We start from the raw sequence: 27,004 nt of genomic DNA on the forward strand, positions 1-27,004 counted from the left end.
CAACCACCGTTTAGATTTTACAGAACACAGCAGAAAGGATAAAGCTTTTAATATTCATAAGGTTTATAATTTTATCACTTTTGAAAAATAAAAAAAGTAGACCCTCCTCTCTCAGAAATTTCTTAGCATCTGCCATTTTTTTGTTGTATATATTTGCACATCTTCCTTTCCTCTATGACCCCCCCTACGTCCTGGAGTCCTACTTTAGGATGCAATACCAAAAATAACATAAGGGCAGACAGTACAATTACAAAACAAATGAATACAGGAGGATTCAGAGGGCCCTAGTCATTAGAACTTACAATCTCAGCGGTTCTATGCATTTGAAACATGCAAAAAGGTGCTGGCATGACTTTTAAAATTGCACAGCACTCCTCATATGGTACTACGGTAGCATGCTTTTTAGCAGGCAGGAACATACGCACATTTGCCAGATGCGGGGGGTGTCTTTAAGAATTAATGGTACTCATGTGCATCTGCAAAAGACAGCACTTTTTTGAGCAGTATGGGAAAATGAGCAATTTCACCCGTTAACACACTGCATCAGGTGAGAAATCCCTAAAAAGTAGCAGGTTGTAAGTCTTCACTCCCTAAATCAACACCCTAGCCCAAACCCTCCCAAATTCTCCCCAAACACAACCCCCTCCACCCCAAATCACCCTCCTAGCACAACCCCCCTACCTCTACCCAAATCTCCCCAGCACAACCCCCCCCCCCAGCACAGATTTTGTCCCTGCAGCAAAGAGGAGGGGAGAGCCAGGAGGAGGTGTGTGTTGGGCTCTCTACCCCCCCCCCCCCCACCTCTCCAAGATCCTCTCCCTTTTGTACATTTGGATCTTAAAAGCTATCCTCTGTTAACTCAAGTGATAGTGGAGGGAGCAAGCCCTGCTCTTGTGTGCAGAGAGCTCAGCCTGCACCACCTCCAAGCCCTCTCCTCCTCTCTTATCTTGCCGGCAAAACAGAAAGCTGTGCTGGCTGCCCAACAAGTCCAATGTCATCGGTTGGTAGGATGCTGGCAGGCATCCAGGACAGCTTTTTGTGACATCAAAACTTCTGATATCAAGACTTCTGATATCTTAAGAGAACCAGTCCCAAATTAAAAAGCAAAAGTTTACTAGGCAATATAAACAAGCAAAAGTGTCTTATACTCCCACACTTTTCATTTTTTGCCCTCTAGGTCTTGCACACATTGTCATTACATCATATACATTATCTCACAGGAGTACACCCCTCACATTTTTGTAAATATTTTATATCTTTTCATGTGACAACACTGAAGAAATGACACTTTGCTGTTCGCCTGTGAAGCTCTGGCGAACTCCATATCCAAGCGGGTTAAGGCAGTGCTGGAAAATAATGGTGGCCACACAAAATATTGACACTTTGGGCCCAATTTGGATATTTTCACTTAGGGGTGTACTCACTTTTGTTGCCAGCAGTTTAGACATTAGTGGCTGTGTGTTGAGTTATTTTGAGGGGACAGCACTCTTACACGGTTATACAAGCGGTACATTCACTACTTTACATTGTAGCAACAAGTGTCATTTCTTCAGTGTTGTCACATGAAGATATAATAAAATATTTACAAAAATGTGAGGGGTGTACTCACTTCTGTGAGATACTGTATGCTGTCCAGTCTTCTCTATCACCTCACTGAAACAATAGATGCACAATCACGATCTTCTGCGCTCCATTTACTGTGGCACACTCCTTAGCACTCCTCTCTATCATACCCTTCTCCTCAGAGGGGTATCGAAGGACCCTTTCACAGTGACAGCTCTTTGGATCTCATCTTGAGAGTTGACAGCAACAGATTCCAAATGCAAATAGCACACTTGAAATTAACTCTGGACCTTTTATCTGCTCATTGTAATTGGGATAATGAGGGAATAACACACACCTGGCCATGAAACAGCTGAGAAGCCAATTGTCCCATTACTTTTGGTCCCTTAACAAGTGGGAGGCACATATGCAAACTGTTGTAATTCTTACACCATTCACCTGATTTGGATGTAAATACCCTCAAATTAAAGCTGACAGTCTGCAGTTAAAGAACATCTTGTTCTTTTCATTTCAAATCCATTGTGGTGGTGTATAGAGCCAAAAATGTTAGAATTGTGTCGATGTCCCAATATTTATGGACCTGACTGTACATACACACAAGTTGAACTGAATGGACTGGTGTCTTTATTCAACCTTGCCTTGTAACATAGTGCCTGCCATCCTACCTGCTGTACTTCTCTCCTAAGCATACTGCCTGTTGTCAAAACATTTTCCCCTTTCTCTGCACATACTGCCTACCATCATACCTTCTGCACTTTTCTCCCACACACAGTGCCTAACATCTTATACACTCCACTGCATATACTACATAACTGTCACACATTCCCCTCCTGCAGATTCAACCAGCTGTCATAGCCTCAGCTCTCCTCCCTTTGCACAGATTGCATGCTGTCATACCCTTGTTTACTCTCATACTGTCTGCTAAGTCTTTAGGTTATAACAATGAGCATTTTAAGTTAAAAGAAATGTAAAAAATCACTACTTTAGTGATCAAAATATACATAGCTCACCCTGATCTTGCAAAACTTGTAGCCTTCCTGGTTAAGCGTTACCATAACCTGATCCACAATTCCAGTTTCACTTGTACGAAGAAAAGTGCTACAATCTCTCTTGGTGTACCGACGATTTGTGCTTTCAAGCTCATCCTCATTTTCAGGCAATGTTACAGTTTTGCCAATGATTACATCATCTCCAGAGACCCTAACACCAGGTGCAATCAAGCCATCATCATCCAATTTATCATATATTGCATGTCTCATGCCTAAAAAAAAAAAAAAAAAAATACAATTCATTAGAACTGATCGGCGGAAAGATATTGCAGGGATATTCCCATATTACCCTCCCACTTGGCCTCAGTTGTGTAGCAAGGGAGATCATAAAGAACAGAGAGGAGAGGGCCTGATGTCCCTTGCTGTCCCTTATGCAGGCCATAGACGGGTCGTTTATCAGCCAAATTTTCGGCTGTTAGTGGGGCAATGCCGTCGGCCGTTTTTCGTGGATCTTGTCGTTTCTTTTTATCGGTCAAGCTGGAAAATCCACGAAAAACGGCGGGTTTTTGTGAGCATTGGTGGCAGCGTCCATGGCAGCAACGACCGATTTTTTGTTTATCGGCCGATAAACGGCCCGTCTATGGCCAGCCTTTCTGTATGCCAAGAAAGGGATTTTACAGGTAGGTAAAAAAAAATCCTCATTCCTAATCATATAGACACAGGATCTTAATTTTTACTTTGACATGCCCAAAGACAGTCCAGCCGAAGGGTGGGCAGGTCAGTCAAGGGCTGACAGATCAGGGCAGCTTGCAGAACTTCACGCTTGGGTATGACATCAGAGGTGGCCGGAACATTCACATCGCAAAACAAACATGTAAAAAGACGACCAGGTGGCGGCAGCTTTGCAAATCTGAGAAACAGAAATCTGATACTAAAAACCTCATGAAGCAGTAATGGATCTAGTAGAGCAATCCTTAACAAAAAGGGAGGAACCCTATCCTATAGACCAGGAGTCTCCAAACTATGGCCCTCCAGCTGTTGAAGTACTACAAGTCCCATCATGCTGTGGCTGTCAGAGTCTTGCAAAGCTTGCAGTTCCTCAACACCTGGAGGGCCATAGTTTGGAGACCCCTGCTATAGACCATAGGCTTGAATGATGACTTTCCCAATCCACCTATCAAAGTGAGAACCAGAGAGCCCCCTAGACGAGTCTTTGGGAAAGAGAAAGATTGTCTCAAAGAGGCTACAGATGAAAGGTAGACTCATGATGTGTACCATGCTGGGCCAACGATAGAACAATGTCCTGGTTAAGATGGTTTGAGGAAACCACCTTAGGAAGACAGAAGGCTTTAAAGCCTAGGAACAAACTTGCCTATATTTAGCACATTATGAAAAAGAAGGCTTTACTTGCCTGTAAATTTCACACAGGACACAAACTAGATATTCATAGAACTTGTGTTCTAAGCTGCTACCTTCAGTGGACACTGACAAATCTTTGCTGGACAAGCCCTTTGAAAGCCCCCTATAACCTTACCCCATTCTGCGAGTACTCTCGTTACCAGCGATAAAAAGTAACACAGGAAGGGGAGGATGGCCTGTATACTGTACTTCAGGATATGGAATTTACAGGTAAGTAAAAATTCCTCTTATCTTAACTGTACAGTACAAGACACAGGCTTGATATTCATAAACCCTGGTATGGGAAGACAATGATGGCTTTATTAAACCCATTAGTTGTCTAAGACTGACATAGCTGCAAAAAAGCCATCCTCGGTGAGATGGGCAGCTTGTTGCTTGTATAAGATAGCTATAATCAGGTGCAAAAACATGTTATAATAGAATCCTGCAAAGGGAAGTATTTTCAGGCTAAAATGGAAGAGAACCCACTGGAAGGGAACATTTTTAAGAATATGACTATTCTTAGAAAATGTTCACTTCCTCCTACCTATCCTGCTTAATCTGTATAAAAAAAAATTGCCAAAAAATTCCTATTTTCTCATGTGCTCCCATTCCAAAATCTGTCATGCTAAGTGAGGATCTTCCCTTGTGGGTTACTCACAGAATGGATGCAGACTGAGGGAATTCAGAAGGTCTGGTTTGAAGGAATCACAATAATGAGGTGCTAACAGCGCTCCTGTGGCTGTGTCTCCCGAGTATCAGGCAACAGGTGAGAAAGCAAATGATCAGCTTCACTATAGGCACTACTTCGCTATCCAAGAGAGGAGCTTTCAGTAGCAAGGTTGAAAAAAAAAAACTAAACAAAAAAAGCAAATTAAAAAAAACACTAGTTTTAAATAGGTAAAACACTATTAAGGTTACCTATAAGGTCGAATAAAGCGGGGCAATAATAGCTACAGAAAAAACTTGCACTAGTGACTTGCAAACTGCTCGTACACTTAGCACTGTGGTGTACAGTGGGGCAAAAAAGTATTTAGTCAGCCACCAATTGTGCAAGTTCTCCCACTTAAAAAGATGAGAGAGGCCTGTAATTGGCATCATAGGTAGACCTCAACTATGAGAGACAAAATGAGAAAAAAAATCCAGACAATCACATTGGCTGATTTGGAAAGAATTTATTTGCAAATTATGGTGGAAAATAAGTATTTGGTCACCTACAAACAAGCAAGATTTCTGGCTCTCACAGACCTGTTCCTTCTTCTTTAAGAGGCTTCTCTGTCCTGCACCCATTACCTGTATCAATGGCACCTGTTTGAACTTGTTATCAGTATAAAAGACACCTGTCCACAACCTCAGTCACACTCCAAATTCCACTATGGTGAAGAGCAAAGAGCTGTCGAAGGACACCAGAAACAAAATTGTAGACCTGCACAGGCTGGGAAGACTGAATTTGCAATAGGCAAGCAGCTTGGTGTGAACAAATCAACTGTGGGAGCAATAATTAGAAAATGGAAGACATACAAGACCACTGATAATCTCCCTCGATCTGGGGCTCCACGCAAGATCTCACCCCGTGGGGTCAAAATGATCACAAGAACGGTGAGCAAAAATCCCAGGACCACACGGGGGGACCTAGTGAATGACCTGCAGAGAGCTGGGACCAACGTAACAAAGGCTACCATCGGTAACACACTATGCCGCCAGGGACTCAGATCTTGCAGTGCCAGACGTGTCCCCCTGCTTAAGCCAGTACATGTCCGGGCCTGTCTGAAATTTGCTAGAGAGCATTTGGATGATCCAGAAGAGGATTGGGAGAATGTCATATGGTCAGATGAAACCAAAATAGAACTGTTTGGTAGAAACACAACTTGTTGTGTTTGGAGGAGAGAGAATGCTGAGTTGCATCCAAAGAACACCATACCTACTGTGACGCATGGGGGTGGCAACATCATGCTTTGGGGCTGTTTCTCCGCAAAGGGACCAGGACAACTGATCCATGTACAGGACAGAATGAATGGGGCCATGTATCGTGAGATTTTGAGTGCAAACCTCCTTCCATCAGCAAGGGCATTGAAGATGAAACGTGGCTGGGTCTGCCAACATGACAATGATCCCAAACATACCGCCCGGGCAACGAAGGAGTGGCTTCGTAAGAAGCATTTCAAGGTCCTGGAGTGGCCTATCCAGTCTCCAGATGTCAACCCCATAGAAAACCTTTGGAGGGAGTTGAAAGTCCGTGTTGCCCAGCGACAGCCCCAAAACATCACTGCTCTATAGGAGATCTGCATGGAGGAATGGGCCAACATACCAGCAACAGTGTGTGCCAACCTTGTGAAGACTTACAGGAAACTTTTGCCAGTGCGCACTAAGGTAACGGCACCCATGGTCTAAGAATCAATTTGAGTGTCCTGTACTGTATGATTAAATTAAAGCCTTCAATAAATTGCTGCTGACAGAATTTTCAAAATGGGCTTGTGGAGAGGCTTATATTGTGTCTATTCACAAATCAGGTAAGACCAGCAAGATCAGGGGAAACCCGAAGGGCCTCTGCTATAGGCTCCATCGCCACAGCAAAGAGGGCCGGGGAGAGGGGGCACCCCTGTCTAGTACCACACTACAACACAAAGGCTGCCAAAAGAAGTCCGCCCAGCCATATTCTAACCAAGGGTCTCAAGTAAAGAGTTCGCAACCAATCAATAAAACGCAAGGGAAACCCCATCCGACACAACACTTCCCACATTCTACTGTATCGACGCCTTCTCCATATCCAACATAGCCCCAGTACGGGTGCCCCCATTTAGGTGAGTCGTATGGATATTAGAGAGCAGAGAACGAATGTTAATATCCGTGGATCTACCCGGCATAAAACCAGTCTGGTCCGAATCAATTACTGACGTAATCATCTTATTCAGCCTAATGGAAAAAAGCTTAATAAAGATTTTAAAGTCACTATAAAGTAGTGCAATGAGCCTATAAGAAGAGCAAAGTTTGGGGTCCTTACCAGATTTGTGAATCAACACAATATGAGGGGGGCAAGGAGCCAACTTGTAGGCAATCCTTATATAGGGACATCAGGATAGGGGCAAAAAACTCCACGTGGGTCTTGTAAAAAATCTATTGGAATACCATCAGGTCCTGGAGCTTTACCATTAGGGAAGGAGCCTACAGCCACGGAGACAACCTCCACAGTAAAATCTGAGACAAACAAAGCACGCTCAGAGTCGGAGAGCCAACCAAGGGCTAACGGGTCCAACAGGGCAGCCAAGTTCGAAAGGTTAGTATCTGACTTGGTGAAGGAGGAATAAAGAGAGGTTTACTAAGATTCAAATTCGTGCAATATATCCTCCTGGGAAGACACCACCCCCACCACCTGCAGTACAAAGTTCTGGAATTACAGTGAGGGGCTTATCATGCCAAATTGATATTTCTATCCGCCAAATTGAAAAATTCTTGTCTACAGACCTGGACATCCAACCTAGTAATTTCGGATAAGTGTAAATGCAATTTTCAGAGAGCCGAGGAGAGGGAGTCTTAATTATCTACAGTGGGGGCAGATGAGTAATTGGAGGAGGCTTCTGTCACCTTATCTTGCAGCTGAGACATAAGGACTGAGTTTTCCGACTTGATAGCAGAAACAGAACATGAACATGCAAATCAGAGCATTATTTGTTAGACATGCATTTCTTTTAAAATGTTTGTTGCTATTCTGTCTCTCAGTGTTACAATACACCTACCATTCGATTTTTAGACGGATCATTTCTTTGTGAGTGGGAAAACATTCAAAATCAGCAGAGGATCAAATACATATTTCCTTCACTGTATGTAAAGCATGTTGCCCTCTCACAGGTCTTATACACCTTGACCCCATATCTGGCAAGCTTTCTGGGGATAAATTGTTGAATGCAAGGTGGCCAGAAAAAATTAACGAGGGACTCATCAACGCAGATGTTTTGCTGGGGAGCACATGCAAATTTTTGGTTAAGGTAATTTACGAGGGGGCCGAATTTTGTGGAGCTGGTCAAATTCAGGGTCACCCCGAGGATGACTGAGTGTGTTGTCGTTGAAATGCATAAAACACATTATATATTCTCATATCTATTCCTGGCCATGGCAGCAGAGAACATGGGCATATGATGAATTGGGTCTTTGGACCAATACAACCGCAATTTACTTTTTTTTTTGTAATGCCCATGTTGAGGGTTAGGCCCAAAAAAACGTTACATTTGGAAACCGTAATGGGTTTCCATGCAAATGGTCTGGCAAGGTTTGAATTTGTGTTGGCGGCGATAAACTGTTGTGCATAAAAATAGCTTTGATCCACAATCAATGCATACAGATATTCCATGAAAAACAGCTCCAAAAAAAATCAAAAGGGAGTATTTAAATTTGCTGTTTCCACCTGAATTCTGGGTTGGGCAGTGAATGGGGGGGGGGGGGGAATACGGGTGCTGCAGAATTTGTGGGCTGCAAATCGGGATATGCAAGCATGTCCGGAAGGACACTGAGCTCTACGGGGCAGTGTGCGAATTCTTGGTGGCTGCAGGACACTACTTGTGCTCGCCACCACACCAGCATGCACTGCACTTATGGAACTCGCCACTTCACCAAGTGATACTGCAGTGCTGGTATAAAAAAGACCAGGACGTACTAGGCCGCTGGTGCTCGCCAGTTCACCAGGTAGCAAGTACCAGGTAACAAAGGTAGCAAGGCACTAGTACTGGCACTCAGCTGCATATGAGCATCATCATGCGTTTGGAACATCTCAGCAACCTGGGAATGGGGTCGGGTACGCTGATCTTAGCAGGGACCTCTTCTCCATCGTCTGAGCTATCTGTCAGGGTGCCGCTGCTTTCTACAGGTTCGCATTCTGAGCCTGATTCTGTCAGTGAGTCTTCCCCTTTGCTCTCACCTGACATGCTCAGAATCCTGTAGGCCTCTTCAATAATGTACCTTCCATTGGACATTTTGGCCACTAAATCTATAGGTACCTAGTGCGACTCACGGGATAAAGAGCGCCTGGCTGTCAGGGACTGCTTGAACTGCTACAAAAAATTACTGACAAATGCTAACAGAGATCAAGCTTGATTTTGCAAACACTGCAATTTGTTTTTGCAATGTATCAAGTGACAGTGACCTACTGACACTGCACTTGCTGAGGGAGAAGGGGGAGGGGTAAGTGTAGGGGCTAAAACACAGGTGATGGCAGGTGTTGGGGCTGATCCTGCTAACGCTGCATTTTTGGGGACTCTATACTAATGTGAATGCTGGTATAGTTCTGATCTGATCAAAGATATTGATTCTTTCAGATACTACACTAGCAATGGAGGTTTATTGTGTAAATGGGCGTGTTCCTGGCAATCAAGGGGTTAAAAGTGATTACTGGTGTACTAACGGGCAATCTGACACCATCTGGGAGGAGTGCTGATGTTGACGCTGACACTAATACAGGGATCAGCAAAAAAATCTGTACACTGTACTAATGACACTGGTGACAGGGCAGTGAAGGGGTTAACTGGGGGGCGGGGGAAGGGGCGATCAAGAGGTTAAATGTATCCTAGAGTGTTCTAACTGGATTTGTGTGCCGTTTACTCACAGTTGGTGTTCTCTTTCTTCTCTCTCTGGGATGGATTGTGCCCAGGCAGAGAGGATTGACATAATTTCTTGTACGGTGTAACTGTCAACACAAGACAGGGATCGATCATCCGACTTAGGCTGGACATCTATGGCCTAAATTGAATGATTGATCCCTCGAATATCGAATCGGGACACCCGCAGGTCGGGGGGGGGAAGAAGCGCGAATCACCTATATATACACAGGTGATCCTGCACACAGAGGCCGCCCTGCAGCAATAAAAGTACTTTGGGCGGTACCCAAGCAGTTAATAAACTACCTCCATAAGGAGGGAGACCTTTTTGTTCTATTTAGACAAAAAGGGCAATGACTGCAGGTTCACTCTGTGAACCTCCCTCACACGTGCAGAGACCCCCTTCTGTTTCAGTAAGGATAGGTGTCAGTGTCCTGTCCACGGCAGAAGTTCTGGAAGATCTGAAATATCTGCCAGTACCTTGCATGGCTGCAGAAGCACACGTCAGCCTCAGTTTGGTGCCAGATGGCCTTTATAAGGAGGCTCATCACTTCCTCAAGTTGCTGGATGATCTCTAGCTCCCCGTGCCTTGTTCCTGTTACCTGTGATTTCCTGATACCGACCCGGCTTGCTCTTGGACCTGTCTACTCTGTTTAACCCCTGATCTGACCTCGGCTTGGCTTACGGATACTCTCTCTCTCGCTCCTCTGTGTATGACCTGGGCTATCCCATCTGACTACATCTGTTCTGATTCCCACCTGGTACCTGACTTTGGCTTGAACCGGCTATCTAGTAAATCTCTAAATCCCGGAAGGGCTTGCATACCGCGAACAGGCGCCACCTGTCTGCAGACCTAACTCCGTACATCAGCTGTGCTTCTGGGTGGACCACCAACCAGCACTCCTACAGGCGACCTGTGCCACTTTGGGCCCGATTCCCACTGTCCCACTCTCAGGAAGTCTGGAACTTAGCCGCAAGGGAAGCCCTCTCTCCATTGGCCTCCATCACCAGGTACGTGATAATAGGTATGTCTCAATTTCATTCCACTGTAAAATGAAGAAAAAGACCCCTTGCGGCCCCAAGAGTCAGACTGACACAATAACTCAAGTTAGAGTTATATGCTCTCCATAAGAGAGGAAAAGGCTTCTATTGTCAGTTGCTCCACCCAGCCACCTAAAATAAGTGTAAATAAATAGTTAAGTCTTTGATCTATGATGATAGGATGAACATGGAGATACCTTTCATGAAAGTTGGGATTATTTCATGGTCAAGACTGCTCATCAAATTCATAAAATATTTACTTCCTGTAACTATCCCTGTCAGCATTGCGTATTAGTTTTTTTGTTGTCCTTATAAATTTTGATAAAATAGAAAAAAAATTGCATAATTTTTGGTTATATTTTGAATTAGGGAATCCCACCTTGACAGGTTTCACGAGTAGGTTTCTCAAAAATTTCTTCCTGGTCAAATCCTTTTTTGGACTCCTGTTCTTTATAGGAACGGTAGAAGACAGACCTATTTTAGAATAAAACAAAGTTCATTTTTTAAAAAGTATATTTGTATTTAGAAGCACCAACATTATACCTAGCAAAAGTGTCTGCACATGAACAGGATATTTCATGGAGTTGATGTAAGTTATTCATTTTGGTAATGTTGTGCATGTGGAATGTTTCTTATATATTATATGTATGTGTTCTAGAATATAAGTAGTAGGCAGAGGAGGAAACAGGGGGCATGAAATCTCAGACACAAGCAATATAAAATATCACTAAAGAGGTTCTTCAGTTAGTTCTATAAAAAAATAAATAATGTTAAATAAACAGACACTCAACTGGCCAAGGATCCAGTGCCGTCCTCACCTATAGCCTAGGCAATCCAAGCAGTAGTGGGAGCAGGTACGATCAGAACGTGGACCGCAATCTAGTGCCAGCAGACTGACAGCTATCACAACTGGGTTTATTTAATTATGCAGGTAAACTGGCTTTGCATTGTCCATATATCCAGCAAGCTCTACATGCCACATACTCCTATGCTCGGGGGGTGTCTATCCTTATCAGCAAGATGGAGCCCTGTAACATCTACAGAGTTATTGCAGATCCAGAAGGCAGATATAACGTGCTAGCGTTGGATATTTTTGCCTTTAGAATTGAGCTTAGGAATATTTACATGCCTCCTCATCCACAATTGTTATATGAAATTATTGATAAACTAATGCCATTCACTCACCTACCTCTGGTGCTGGCGAGGAACTAGAACGGTCTATTGAATGTTTCTTTAGATTCAGCCAACGCTTCTGTCACTCTCCACCTCATTTACCCTACTCACGGAAATTTGGTGCTGGAAGCACACCTTACTTTGTAGTTACTCACACCTAAATGGAACACGTTGAACATCCTCCATGATTGATTTGGCATTTGCTAAAATCCACTCCTCCAAATGGTACAAGAGGCTACTTATCAACAGGGGAGTATGATCCGATATACCACTTATTAGATATTACTGCGGTTCCCCGTGAGGTTTAGGAGAGGTGTCTGGAGATTGGCCCTGGGAAGGTTGTCGGTGGAGATGGTGGCTGTTTTTGTGGCCCCTTCTCTGGCAACCTTCTGAGATGAGAATCTGAACAATGCCCATGAACATGTTTGTCTGGGATACTTTCATGGTAGTCATGAGGGGGCAGTATGTCTTCGCTATCAAGTCTGCTTGCACTAAACAACTCTCCACTCCAGGAGTTACTGGAGGAAGGTGGTGAGAGCACAACCATGCCTCCTTCCCGTCTGAGGATTTGTACCTAGATTTGCTGGATGTTAGAGGCAAATTAAGTCTTCACATATGGGTTTAACGCATACCTTGTGTACTAGGAGAGCTGAGTAACTATTTGAGAGGGGGATAAAAATGACAATTAGCTAGCGATGCTCATTGCAGACCACAAGACCTAAATCAGGGAACGCCTCACCCCGTATGCTGATTATTTACTTTTTTGAATGATCCATGGCACTCTCTACAGGCATTTCTCCAGATATTTGATATGTTCACCACCTACTCTGGATTAAAAGTGAATTGGGCTACATCTTCCATTTTAGAACTGGACCATAGAACTAGAATATCAGAAGACCCTGATCTCCATCTGAAATGGGTAACTAGACTGACTTGGGTAGGTGTACAAATTACAAAGGTTATAGACTACGTGGCCCTGAATTTATCACCGTTGTTTACCAGGCGGACACAGAAAACTGAGGCTTGGAAACATCTACCGTTGTCTTTAAACAGGCACGATTAATCTTTTGAAAATGAAGATCTTACCAGTCTTTCCTGTATTTTGAGGAATGCTCCCTTACAGATACCCCATTCTTAAATTAAAAAGATTAATGGATTGTTTCGTTCTTTCCTTTGGCTGTCCTCACATCCCTGCATCGGACTTAAGGCTTTACAGGAAACTATGGGCCAGGGTGACCTGATGATACCTGACTTACATAAATATTTCTTGGTAGGCCAACTGGTCTTTGCCTGAAAATAGCTGATGGGGGATGATGTTGACGCCGCCACTATACTAGAAGCTGCTCCAACAGGATCTTATGAAGGTCTAAAGAATTTACTGTTTCTGTCACTGGTTCTATGAAACTTACTATGAAAGCATGGAATCAGACCCATAAAATCTTGTATCTGAGAGGGATTGGAATATCAACAATAATAAAATTAGGGAAGAGGCTCATAAATTGGGTATATTGCTGAACATACAGTATCTGCCCAGTGACCAAAAACCAAACATCAAACACAAGGGGATGTGAAAAGGGATTCACAGAAAAAGCGGTTACATTATGGACAGAAAGCGATACTCAGTTAATCAAAATATTATGCTTTATTACACAATGCATATATGGACATTTCAGGTGAATACCTCAGTTAGCCATCACCTCAAGATGAGACAATACATCAAAGTATGACCTAAAAATCAATTAAAAAAACAGACGTCATGACCGGTCTGAATAGTAAGGTGCTGTAAATATAGTGACACATGGTCTAATACAGTGGGGCAAAAAGGTATTTAGCCAGCCACCAATTGTGCAAATTCTCCACTTAAAAAGATGAGAGAGGCCTGTAATTGGCATCATAGGTAGACCTCAACTATGAGAGACAAAATGAGAAAAAAAATCCAGACAGACAATCACATTGGCTGATTTGGAAAGAATTTATTTGCAAATTATGGTGGAAAATAAGTATTTGGTCACTTACAAACAAGCAGGATTTCTGGCTCTCATAGACCTGTTCCTTCTTCTTTAAGAGGCTTCTCTGTCCTGCACTCATTACCTGTATCAATGGCACCTGTTTGAACTTGTTATCAGTATAAGAGCTGTCGAAGGACACCAGAAACAAAATTGTAGACCTGAACCAGGCTGGGAAGACTGAATTTGCAATAGGCAAGCAGCTTGGTGTGAACAAATCAACTGTGGGAGCAATAATTAGAAAATGGAAGAAATACAAGACCACTGATAATCTCCCTCGATCTGGGGCTCCACGCAAGATCTCACCCCGTGGGGTCAAAATGATCACAAGAACGGTGAGCAAAAATCCCAGGACCCCACGGGGGGACCTAGTGAATGACCTGCAGAGAGCTGGGACCAACGTAAAAAGGCTACCATCGGTAACACACTACGCCGCCAGGGACTCAGATCCTGCAGTGCCAGACGTGTCCCCCTGCTTAAGCCAGTACATGTCTGGGCCTGTCTGAAATTTGCTAGAGAGCATTTGGATGATCCAGAAGAGGATTGGGAGAATGTCATATGGTCAGATGAAACCAAAATAGAACTGTTTGGTAGAAACACAACTCGTCGTGTTTGGAGGAGAGAGAATGCTGAGTTGCATCCAAAGAACACCATACCTACTGTGACGCATGGAGGTGGCAACATCATGCTTTGGGGCTGTTTCTCCGCAAAGGGACCAGGATGCCTGATCCATGTACAGGACAGAATGAATGGGGCCATGTATCGTGAGATTTTGAGTGCAAACCTCCTTCCATCAGCAAGGGCATTGAAGATGAAACGTGGCTGGGTCTGCCAACATGACAATGATCCCAAACATACCGCCCGGGCAACGAAGGAGTGGCTTCGTAAGAAGCATTTCAAGGTCCTGGAGTGGCCTAGCCAGTCTCCAGATCTCAACCCCATAGAAAACCTTTGGAGGGAGCTGTTGCCCAGTGACAGCCCCAAAACATCACTGCTCTAGAGGAGATCTGCATGGAGGAATGGGCCAACATACCAGCAACAGTGTGTGCCAACCTTGTGAAGACTTACAGGAAACGTTTGACCTCTGTCATTGCCAACAAAGGATATAGAACAAAGTATTGAGATGAACTTTTGATATTGACCAAATACTTATTTTCCACCATAATTTGCAAATAAATTCTTTCCAAATCAGCCAATGTTTTTTTTTTTCTCATTTTGTCTCTCATAGTTGAGGTCTACCTATGATGCCAATTACAGGCGCCTCTCATCTTTTTAAGTGGGAGAACTTGCACAGTTGGTGGCTGACTAAATACTTTTTTGCCCCACTGTATATATGCAGCATTGACACAATGGTTACAGTGGGTGTTTCAAAAAATTGTACCAATGGCTGAGCATAAAAATGCAGTATTAATGTTGATCATAAGTTTCAATGACAATGGATACGATAGCCCAGTAAATAACCTAAACAAGTAGGGAATAGCTGAGGAGAGATATATTAGAGCAATTTACCTCCACAACCACTAGCTGGGTAATAACCATATCAGGTAGTAGTTATAGCAGGCTTAATGAGGCAATTGTAGGTGGTGAGATTTCAAACAGCAACGGTCATGTCCACAATACTTGATGAGATGAACTTAGTAGACGTGGTATTGTCACCATATAACTTCCACAATGTAGTAGAAATGGCAGGGCCCTGCCAATGTGTAAAGAGGTTCTTCACCACTACATGCAGGCTAAACACCTCCTTTATAATAATACTGTGATGTAAAGTACAGGAGCATCCGTGCCTGGTAATAAACATAGGATGCTGTACAAGTTAACGGGGAGCGGGGAACGAGGCCTCAAAACAGAACTTCCCCTTTTGGGTGGCGCTCTGCTTTAAGAGCTATAGTTTGTTGCCATTCCAGGAGCGTGAGCAATTTTAAAGCATGACATGTTCAGTATCTATTTACTCAACATATATTATTTTAGCAAACAATTGGGTATTATATTACCGTATTTGCCGGCGTATAAGACGACTGGGCGTATAAGATGACCCCCTACTTTTCCTGTTAAAATATAGGGTTTGAGCTATACTCGCCGTATAAGACTACCCCTCTTCCAACGCACGCCAAATAAAAATGAAAAAACATCAGATTTGATTTCAATATGGTATTTCAGTATGGTATTCCAATGATGGGGTGCTATTCCTCCCACTGATACCAATGATGAGGCACTACTCCTCCCAGTGGGAGGAATAGTGCCCCATCGTTGGTGTCAGTGGGGAGGAGGAATAGTGCCCCATCGTTGGTGTCAGTGGGGAGGAGGAATAGTGCCCCATCGTTGGTGTCAGTGGGGAGGAGGAATAGTGCCCCATCGTTGGTGTCAGTGGGGAGGAGGAATAGTGCCCCATCGTTGGTGTCAGTGGGGAGGAGGAATAGTGCCCCATCGTTGGTGTCAGTGGGGAGGAGGAATAGTGCCCCATCGTTGGTGTCAGTGGGGAGGAGGAATAGTGCCCCATCGTTGGTGTCAGTGGGGAGGAGGAATAGTGCCCCATCGTTGGTGTCAGTGGGGAGGAGGAATAGTGCCCCATCGTTGGTGTCAGTGGGGAGGAGGAATAGTGCCCCATCGTTGGTGTCAGTGGGGAGGAGGAATAGTGCCCCATCGTTGGTGTCAGTGGGGAGGAGGAATAGTGCCCCATCGTTGGTGTCAGTGGGGAGGAGGAATAGTGCCCCATCGTTGGTGTCAGTGGGGAGGAGGAATAGTGCCCCATCGTTGGTGTCAGTGGGGAGGAGGAATAGTGCCCCATCGTTGGTGTCAGTGGGGAGGAGGAATAGTGCCCCATCGTTGGTGTCAGTGGGGAGGAGGAATAGTGCCCCATCGTTGGTGTCAGTGGGGAGGAGGAATAGTGCCCCATCGTTGGTGTCAGTGGGGAGGAGGAATAGTGCCCCATCGTTGGTGTCAGTGGGGAGGAGGAATAGTGCCCCATCGTTGGTGTCAGTGGGGAGGAGGAATAGTGCCCCATCGTTGGTGTCAGTGGGGAGGAGGAATAGTGCCCCATCGTTGGTGTCAGTGGGGAGGAGGAATAGTGCCCCATCGTTGGTGTCAGTGGGGAGGAGGAATAGTGCCCCATCGTTGGTGTCAGTGGGGAGGAGGAATAGTGCCCCATCGTTGGTGTCAGTGTGGGGGAGGAATAGTGCCCCATCGTTGGTGTCAGTGTGGGGGAGGAATAGTGCCCCATCGTTGGTGTCAGTGTGGGGGAGGAATAGTGCCCCATCGTTGGTGTCAGTGTGGGGGAGGAATAGTGCCCCATCGTTGGTGTCAGTGTGGGGGAGGAATAGTGCCCCATCGTTGGTGTCAGTGTGGGGGAGGAATAGTGCCCCATCGTTGGTGTCAGTGTGGGGGAGGAATAGTGCCCCATCGTTGGTGTCAGTGTGGGGGAGGAATAGTGCCCCATCGTTGGTGTCAGTGGGGGAGGAATAGTGCCCCATCGTTGGTGTCAGTGGGGGAGGAATAGTGCCCCATCGTTGGTGTCAGTGGGGGAGGAATAGTGCCCCATCGTTGGTGTCAGTGGGGGAGGAATAGTGCCCCATCGTTGGTGTCAGTGGGGGAGGAATAGTGCCCCATCGTTGGTGTCAGTGGGGGAGGAATAGTGCCCCATCGTTGGTGTCAGTGGGGGAGGAATAGTGCCCCATCGTTGGTGTCAGTGGGGGAGGAATAGTGCCCCATCGTTGGTGTCAGTGGGGGAGGAATAGTGCCCCATCGTTGGTGTCAGTGGGGGAGGAATAGTGCCCCATCGTTGGTGTCAGTGGGGGAGGAATAGTGCCCCATCGTTGGTGTCAGTGGGGGAGGAATAGTGCCCCATCGTTGGTGTCAGTGGGGGAGGAATAGTGCCCCATCATTGGTGTCAGTGGAGGAGGAATAGTGCCCCATCGTTGGTGTCAGTGTGGAGGAGGAATAATGCCCCATCGTTAGTGTCAGTGGGGGAGAGGAGCAGCTGCTCCTTCTTTCAGTTCGGCAGCTTGATTTTCGCGGGGCTGTTAGGCTCCGCCTTCTTCGCCGGTGATTGGTTGCCTGTGTGCGCTGGCGCCCAATCACCGGTGAGGAGGCGGAGCCGAGCGGCCGCGCGACCATCGAGCGGCCGAACTGAAAGAAGGAGCAGCCGCGCTTCCTGGACCAGATCGTGGGACCGGGACCGGAGCCAGGTAAGGTACAGCAGCCCCTCTGCCCACCCCTGTACTTGGTGTCCGTTGGAGGACACCGCCCCTGGAAAAAGTGCAGCCCTGACACACCAGCTAGCCGTATACCGGCGTATAAGATGACCCCCGACTTTTCAGAAGATTTTCAGGGGTTGAAAAGTCGTCTTATACGCCGGCAAATACGGTATGTATTTTTGCACTAACATTCATTAAAGTGTAGTTTTTCAAAATCCATTGAGCATATACTGTGTGACAAAAAAATTTCACCATGCACCACTTTAACCTCTACAGCCTCTGCCTAAAAAATATAGAATGTTTGGGGGTTCCAAGTAATTTTTTAGCAAAAAATACAGATTTTTTAAAATGTAAACAAAAAGTGTCAGAACTGAATCTATTCGAAAGGGAGGAGGGACTGCAAGGGGGGAGGGGCCGAATCATGGCACTCTAAGCAGCATGAGCTCCAGGCGCCCGCCATTGACAAACACCTAGTCCCTGCCTAGCACCCGACCATCTATGCTCACCAGTCCGATCAGTGGGAGGAATCGTTGGCTGGCTGTGCTCAGCGGTCAGAGAACAGTGAGGAATCCTCCCAGAACTACACGTGAGGATCTTGTCAATGAACTCCAGGCAGCTGGGACCACAGTCACCAAGAAAACAATTGGTAACACACTATGCTTACAAGGATTGAAATCCTGCAGTGCCTGCAAGGTCCCTCTGCTCAAGAAAGCACATGTCCAGGCCCGTCTGAAGTTCGCCACTGAACATCAAAATGATGCAGAGGAGGACTGGTTGAAAGTGTTGTGGTCAGGTAAGACCAAAATCGAGCTCTTTGGCATCAACTCAACTCACTGTGTTTGGAGGAGGAAGAATCCTGCCTATGACCCCAAGAACACCATCCCAACTGTCAAACATGGTGGTGGAAACATTCTGCTTTAGGGGTGTTTTACTGCTAAGGGGACAGGACAACTGCACCGCATCAAATGTACGATGGATGGGGCATTGTACCGTCAAATCTTGGGCAAGGACCTTCTTCCCTCAGCCAGGGCATTGAAAATGGGTCGTGGATGTGTGTTCCAGCATGACAATGACCCAAAACACACGGCCAAGGCAACAAAGGAGTGGCTCAAGAACACCTTAAGGTCCTGGAGTGGCTTAGCCAGTCTCCCGACCTTAATTCGATTGAAAATCTGTGGAGGGAGCTGAAAGTTCAAGTTGCCAAACGTCAGCCACCAAACCTTAATGACTTGGAGAGGATCTGCCAAGAGAAGTGGGCCAAAACCCCTTCTGAGATGTGTGAAAACCTGGTGGCCAACTACAGGAAACGTCTGACCTCTAATTGCCAACAAGGGATTTACCACCAAGTTCTAAGTCATGTTTTGTGAAGGGGATCAAAATACTTATTTCCCTCATGAACATGCAAACCAGTGCATAATTTGTCAGACATGCATTTCTTTTGAATTTGTTGTTGCTATTCTGTCTCTCAGTGTTACAATACACCTACCATTCGATTTTTAGACTGATCATTTCTTTATGAGTGGGCAAACATTCAAAATCAGCAGGGGATCAAATGCTTATTTCCTTCACTGTACATGGAGAGTGAAACATCCTAGAGAAAGATTATACCTTCTTTTCATCTGTGCACAGATCGTATTCACGATTGGAGTATATATTAATACAGCCAGCACAGACAATTGGAATCCCTGATTAAATCTGATATGGGGTGATATCTATTTCTGATCATGCTCCTGTCACGGCGTGACTATGGTTAGGAGAACATAGGAATAAGAGGGCCATGTGGAGATTAAATGACACACTTAAACAAGATCCCAAAATAGAAAGGTTAAGGGAAGAGATCAAGCAATTATTTACTCTGAATAAAAAGGGAAGAAACATCGTGGCAACTATTTGGGAGGCACATAAAGCTTATATGAGGGAAATATTAATAGCTTTAAAGGATGAAAAACAGGAGCAGGAGAGGAAAATAAAGGAGGTAATGGAAGAGCTATTTAAATTAGAACAGGTACATAAAAAAAAAAAAAGCAGGATACAAAAAGGTACATCAGATTATTACCCTTAAAAGAGAAGAACTGAAAGATTTAATGGAACAGAAGATGAAGAAGGTCTTTAACAGCGTTTCAAAGGAAAGATACCGGTGGGAGAACAGACCAGGAAAATATTTGATGAAAAGATTGAAGGATAAGAAATCCAAAAATTATATAGAAAAAAATTAAAGATGAGAATGGGGAACTGGTGTACTCCACCATCGGTATCGCTAAAATGTTCCAAAAGGTTTATGGTAAGCTTTATGAGGTGAACCCTAAAAATCAAAGTAATAGAGGAAGAAAAGAGTAGGAAAAGACAAGAATTCTTAAAGGAGGCACATCTACCAAGAATAGCAGAAGATAAATTAGTAGCCCTAGAACGAATAATCTCCCAGGATGAAATTAGAGCGGCCCTGAAGAGCACGGCTGGAGGAAAGAGCCCAGGTCCCAACGGTTATAAGGTGGGATACTATAAGAAATGTAAAGAGATATTGGTCCCTAAACTTTGTAGATACATGAATGCATTAGTTGACGGGGACGGAAATGAGAAGAATCATAACAGTACATAACAGTTATCCTTAAAGGGAAGGACAGTTCACAATGCGCCAGTTACAGACCCATATCAATAAATATTGACACAGCTTTGCGAAAGTTCTAGGCACCAGGATGAAAGAACTGATGCCAGAGTGGATACATTTAGATCAACTAGGTTTTATTCCAGGGAGGGAAGGAAGAGACAATGGTCTTCTTAGACCATTGTAGACTTTTTTTCTTAGGAGGAGCAATGTTCTTACATTGCCCCTCCTACAAAAAGCAAAAAGAGGGAAGCAGCAGCTAATTATATTGTCGATCGATGCAGAAAAAGCCTTCAATAGGGTAGATTGGTGATTTCTACTAAGGAAGAATACAGATATTAAAGGAATTAAGATAGGAGAAGTAGAACATGAGGTGGCAGAGTATGCAGATGATATGCTGTTCTATATTCTCAATCCTTGACTGACATTACCTAATTTAATGAGACTATTAAAAAGATACAGGGAGCTGTCAAATTTGAAAATAAACCTTTCAAAATCTGAGATCTTTAATATTAATGTCTCAAACGGTAGAGAGGCAGATTTTGCAAAATGACTTTCCATTCACATGGAGAGAGGGGGAATTAAGCTATCTGGGAATAAAGAAACTCTATCAAGTTAATTATATACCTTTAATAAATGAAATTAAAGATGAGTTGAGAAGACTCTCAATAGGGTGGGTCTCGTGGATTGGATGTTTCAATCTGGTTAAGATGGTGATAGTCCCAAGAATCCTATATAAAAGTTTCAAATGCTCCCAATATATTTACCAGGATCTTTCTTTAGGATACTGTTGTGGACCTTTTGAATTATGTCTCAAAAATATGACTTTATCAAGACATAATATTATATGACAAGCAGCTCAATATAGCCGGATGTTAAGGGGTTAATTTGTCTTGGTTGGAAAGTCGAATAACCATCTGGCTGGAGAGGTGTAGACGGTGGGTGAAGGGATTTTTTTTTTCCTCCTAGAGACAATATACTATTTTGAAGTTCTACAGGTGGTCAAACACCATTATTCAGACTTCAATAGCAAGTAAACATATACAAGGTCTGGACATGACAATAGCGGAACCAAACGGATTGTCTGAGAGCTTAACCAAACCTTGCAGAGTGTGATAAACCAACAGAACTCTCAAACTATCACAATATGCTATTGTCCACCAAGGGTGAAAGCATTAACAGTTGTTTACTGTGATTCCAATACAAGAACCAGGCAAACAGAGAGTTCTTCCCTACACATAGAAAATGTTGGTTCTAAAACAAAGAAGTGAAATTCAGGACATTTAAGTCTAAAAATTGACTGTATATAACTACAAAGATATACTACAAAAACATATTATAAATGAGATGTTATAAAGGATAGGTTTTACACACCACCAAATATTCAGCAATGGGAACTATATATCACTAACTTGAGTATTGAGATGATGGAAAGTAAGATGTATTATAAACTAGCATTAGTTACATGTCTTATCAGGAAGCAGACAGGATGGTATTTCAAGAAGGAATAACTGAATATACACCTATATTCCATGGTCCCTATTTAGAATATTATAGGTATGATCACTTATATCTGGAAAAAGACGTATATTTGATCCCTGAAATTACCTTAAGATTCCACCCGAGGTATGAGTCATCTCAAATACTCAAATTGTTCTATGATACATGACCGCCACCTGGCGGGCAGGTGAGAAATAGCTTATGTACACACATTTCTCAACTAGCCAATCAAGAAAGCCTGGTGGGAAGGTATCTTAGAACAATGGATTAGTGGATATAAAAAGCCCATGCACCTTTAAAGAAAAAAACTCATCAAAAAAAAGCTCATCAAAAGAAAAGACCTCATCAAAAGAAGACCCTGACATCTGAAGAGACCTCTGAATAACTACTCTTCCATCCTTTCAAACTTCCTAAAACTTTACTAAATTTCTAAACCTCTATCCTTATAACTTCCTACATTCTCCCATACTAAATATCTATCACTTGCCCTATAATATCATTTCTAAAGGCGTTCCATTGCCAGCTAATCCACGGGAGAGTGCCTAGTCTGAATGCCGGGTGCGGTGAGATTGTTTATTTGATTTTGTATTACCTATTTTCTCTGTTGTGTAGAATCATAAAATTACCTTAGTGTATCACAACAATATTGGGTAGTTCGAGATATATGTAGAGAGATCCTGTTTTTACTGTTAAAAATTGTTTGGTGCCATATTATAATTTTTTTATATTTCATAATTTATTGAATATTAATAATCAGAGTATAATATATCAAGGGCTAGCTTCTTGCAATCCTATGGCCACGGCTTGTGAGAATATCACCTTTGAGATACTCGAAATTATTAATTATTAATAAATTTAATTAATAATCGGATCATTTAAAAATTGTGATATCGATGTAATTAGTTAGAGACCGTATTATTGTGTATTACATTGGTAGGATATATCTTTGATTGTGTGTACCAATGTTCATTTATCACCAGTCCTTTGCATTTTGTGTTAATATATATATAATTTTTGTACATAAATAAATTTTTATATTTATCTATTATAAGGCAAATTTTGTGTGTATGGTACGAAATCATATTGGCTAAAAGAATTCAAGGTATAATAATAAGTGGTGATCAAATTATCAAGGTGTCCAAATTATTGGTTTACTAAATATTTGCCGTATTTTAACGGCTGGAGGCACTGTAATATTTCATCTAAGGGAACGGGACACGCCCTTTATAAATAAAATATATCCTTACATAAACCACCACAATACGAAAATTGATACTGAGGTTTATATGAGCTAATAAGAAACCAAGAATTAAGTATGAGGTTTTATGTAATAACAAAGAGAAAGGAGGACTAAATTTGCCAAATATGAGGAAGTATTATATGTCAGTGTTATCACGGATGGTAGACTGGATATATAACCCAGATGAAAAAAGTTGGGTTAAAATGGAAGGTAAATTAAGTAACGCACAATTCGAGAAGATTATTTAGATTCCACGAAATTTTAGAGATTAGATGAAAATAGTTTTTCACTGACACAAGAGGTGTTAAGAATATGGGATGGGTTGCACAAGTGATACCCCTGGTGGATGCGGAATTTTTTCAACCAGAGAATAATATCCCCGGGAAATTATTTAAAAATAGAAATGCACGGTTAAGGGATATAGTAGATAGAAGATATGTTCATTTCAAGAAATAAAGAGTAAAAAAGATATACACTAGATGAATTTAAATATTATCAATTAGGACATTTTGTCTCAACAGTCCCCTGCCACTGAGGATGCCAGAGGACACGTTTCATTAGAAAATATATTGAGTAGTGGGAAAGTGCATAAACATGTAACTTCATACTTCAATAAGTATCTTATTACTTACATGTAACATGTAAGTAATAAGATACTTATTGAATGTATGGGATCTGAGCCTCCGTTATTCTTACAGAAATAGGAAAGAGAATTGGGTACAAAAATGAATGAGCAACAGAAGAATAAAATGTTTAGGTTGATGCACGGGGTGGTGAATATGAATACAGTAGAAATGAACTATAAATGTTTAACTAGATGGTATTTTATACCGAGTGTGGCACATAAACAAAGAGAAGAGAATTTGCCGTTGTGTTAGAGGGGTTGTGGGGGAAGGGGGACAATGGCTCACATATGGTGGGTGTGTTAAAAAATTCAGGAAATTTACAGGATTATTATCAGGAAAAATACAGGAAATTTTGGGCATAACTATTCAAAAAGATCCGTGGGTGTCTTATTTTATAGGACAGAGGTGTCAGTGAAACAATACAAAAATAGTTTGTTATATCATCTAATCAGTGCTGCAAAAGATCTAACCCCCAAATTTTGGCAGGCATGGGACCCTCCAACAATGAGGGATTGGATAGATAGGATTGAGTATATAAATAAGATGGAGGAGCTATACCACATAGATGAAGATAGAATGGAAAAATTCAGAAAGGATTGGATTAGGTGGTTTGATTTTAAGACATCTGAAAAATATCTTGAAATAATGGATGCCCCAATAGTAGAGCTGGAGAACCAAACTGAATAAATGGATAGCCGTACAGTGAAAATAACATATAGGGCTATGTCTATGTGATTGGTAAACAGGACAGGAAAGAAACAGAAATTATTATTTGGACAGGGTTATTTATTAGGGAGGGAGAGGTAATTTATTAGGGACGGAGGGATAAAGGGGATGGAAGGAGGAGTAAAGAAGTCAGTTGGATTGTTTCGAGTCTTGATAATTGTATATTGCTGACTTATATATTGAAATAAAATGTAATAAAAGATATTAAATTAAAAATAAAAATAACTGAATCAGGGCTGATGAAAAAAATCTGCAGATTGGAAGGAGGCTAAGAATGAACATACGGCAGGGGGGTGTGATCTCTGCATGGTGGCATGAGGACGCTTCTCCCTAGAGCTCCTGGCAAGATGGTGCTGGCCTGCCAATGCAGCTCCTGCTAGAGTAGAATGCTACCAATCTAGGCCCCTCAAAGCAGTTGGCGGATGACAACAGGCCACCCTTTTCACCACCCAGCAACCCCTGCCTTCCCAGATCATTGTCAGTCTCCACTGACACCGAAGATAGTTCAGCACAGTCCTGAACATTCTGCTTCTTCTCAGGCTCTAGCTTCACACAGTAAAACGGTGTTTCAGCCTAGTGCTTTACCATCACTCCAGGGCACAGTGAGTAACCCCTCCTTTTCCCTACACCATCAGAGACTGCCTCTCTATGCTGAAGCAGAGGCTGTGAGTATTACTCCGATGGTAATATCCTTGATCTCGTCTTCTCCAACCGCTGCGTTCCCCACAACCTCACTAACACACCCTTCCCTCTCTCTGACCACAACCGGATTACCTTCTCTATCTCCTCGTCCTCCAACGCCTACCCCTCCAAATGTCACACTACTACCAGCCGTAACCTCCGCAACCTTAACCCTGCCCTCCCCCCGCCGATCAACTCCACAACAGCATCCTCCCCCTGTCCTGCCTCGACTTGGCTAGGACTGCCTACAACAACGTGCTGTCAACAGCCCTTGATGCACTAGCGCCTTTAACCACATGCAACATCAGACCCCGACCGCTCCAGCCCTGGCAGACTGATCACACCAAAACCCTCAAACGACACAGTCGTGCCCTGGAGCGACTATGGCGCAAAACCAAATCTCAACAAGCCTTCACCCACTATAAATCTGCCTTCCACACCTACACCTCCTCCCTCCACGCAGCCAAACAAGCCTACTTCCTGACCCTCATCAAGGCCCTCTCCTCCAATCCTCGCCGACTCTTCTCCACCTTCAACTCTCTACTCTCGCCACCCCCACCTCCACCCAGCACCTCACTCACTGCCCTTGAGATTGCCAATCACTTCAAAAACAAGATTGACACAATTCGCAAGGACATCGCCGCAACTCACACGCCCTCTCACACAGCTACCCCCTCATCCCCCCTCTCCCTCGACATAACCCGCAGGGACTTCGTCGCTGCTCAAACTCCCTCCAACCCCGTTCCCCCTCACTCAGCTACCCCCTCATCACCCCTCTCCCACGGCCCCACCACTGCTCTGACCTCTACGTCCACCCCACCCTACATTCCTCATACTGAAGCCCCCCCAACACTCCGCACCTTTGACCTTACCATCAAGGAAGTCTCCAAGATCCTCTCTGATGCCCGCCTCACCACCCGCCCCCTCGACCCTATCCCCTCAACTCCTACGGCCTCCCTCCCCCTCCATCCTACGCTCCTCACTCACATCTTTAATCTCTCCCTCTCCTCCGGCACTTTCCCCTCCCCTCTGAAACATGCACACATGACCCCCATACTTAAAAAGCCCTCCCTGGACCCCAATGACCCGAACAACCTCAGACCCATCTCCCTGCTCCCATTTACATCCAAACTCCTCGAGCACCTAGTCTACACCCGCCTAAGCTCTCACCTCAACGACAACAACCTCCTCGATCCCCTACAGTCCGGCTTCTGTCCCCTGCACTCCACCAAAACTGCCTTACTTAAACTCTCCAACGACCTGCTAACCAATAAAGCTAATGGCCACTATTCAGTGCTCCTACTCCTTGACCTCTCTGCGGCCTCCTCAAAAATCTACACTCCCTTGGCCTCAGAGATTCTGCTCTCTCCTGGCTCTCATCCTACCGGTCACAACGCTCTTTCAGCGTTACCTACAATGCTACCACCTCCCACTCTCTAATGGGGTCCCTCAAGGCTCCGTCCTCGGGCCCCTTCTCTTCTCCATCTACACCTCCTCCCTTGGCCAACTCATACACTCTCATGGCTTCAACTACCACCTATATGCCGACGACACACAAATCTATCTCTCAACCCCCCACCTCAGTCTCCGCCCGAATCACACACCTACTGAGCGACATATCAGACTGGATGTCGCTCCACTTCCTTAAACTGAACCTCTCCAAAACCGAGTTTATTGTCTT

At 43.9% G+C, this 27,004-nt stretch overlaps 1 protein-coding gene across 1 annotated transcript in view; it reads right to left on the reverse strand.

Annotated features, from left to right (window-relative positions):
• POLR2B (RNA polymerase II subunit B) overlaps positions 1–27,004 on the reverse strand; it is a 152,921-nt gene that overhangs the window by 87,071 nt on the left and 38,846 nt on the right. The window contains exons 5-6 of the mRNA XM_089689660.1: positions 10,956–11,050; positions 2,574–2,824 (exon numbers count right to left, since the gene is read on the reverse strand). Coding sequence (XP_089545786.1) covers positions 2,574–2,824; positions 10,956–11,050 — 346 coding nt within the window. The remainder of the gene's footprint in view (positions 1–2,573; positions 2,825–10,955; positions 11,051–27,004) is intronic.

Source organism: Staurois parvus, unplaced genomic scaffold (assembly GCF_062004578.1).
Source record: "Staurois parvus isolate SC_StPar_1 unplaced genomic scaffold, SC_StPar_1.0 ptg000489l, whole genome shotgun sequence".
Taxonomy (NCBI): domain Eukaryota; kingdom Metazoa; phylum Chordata; class Amphibia; order Anura; family Ranidae; genus Staurois; species Staurois parvus.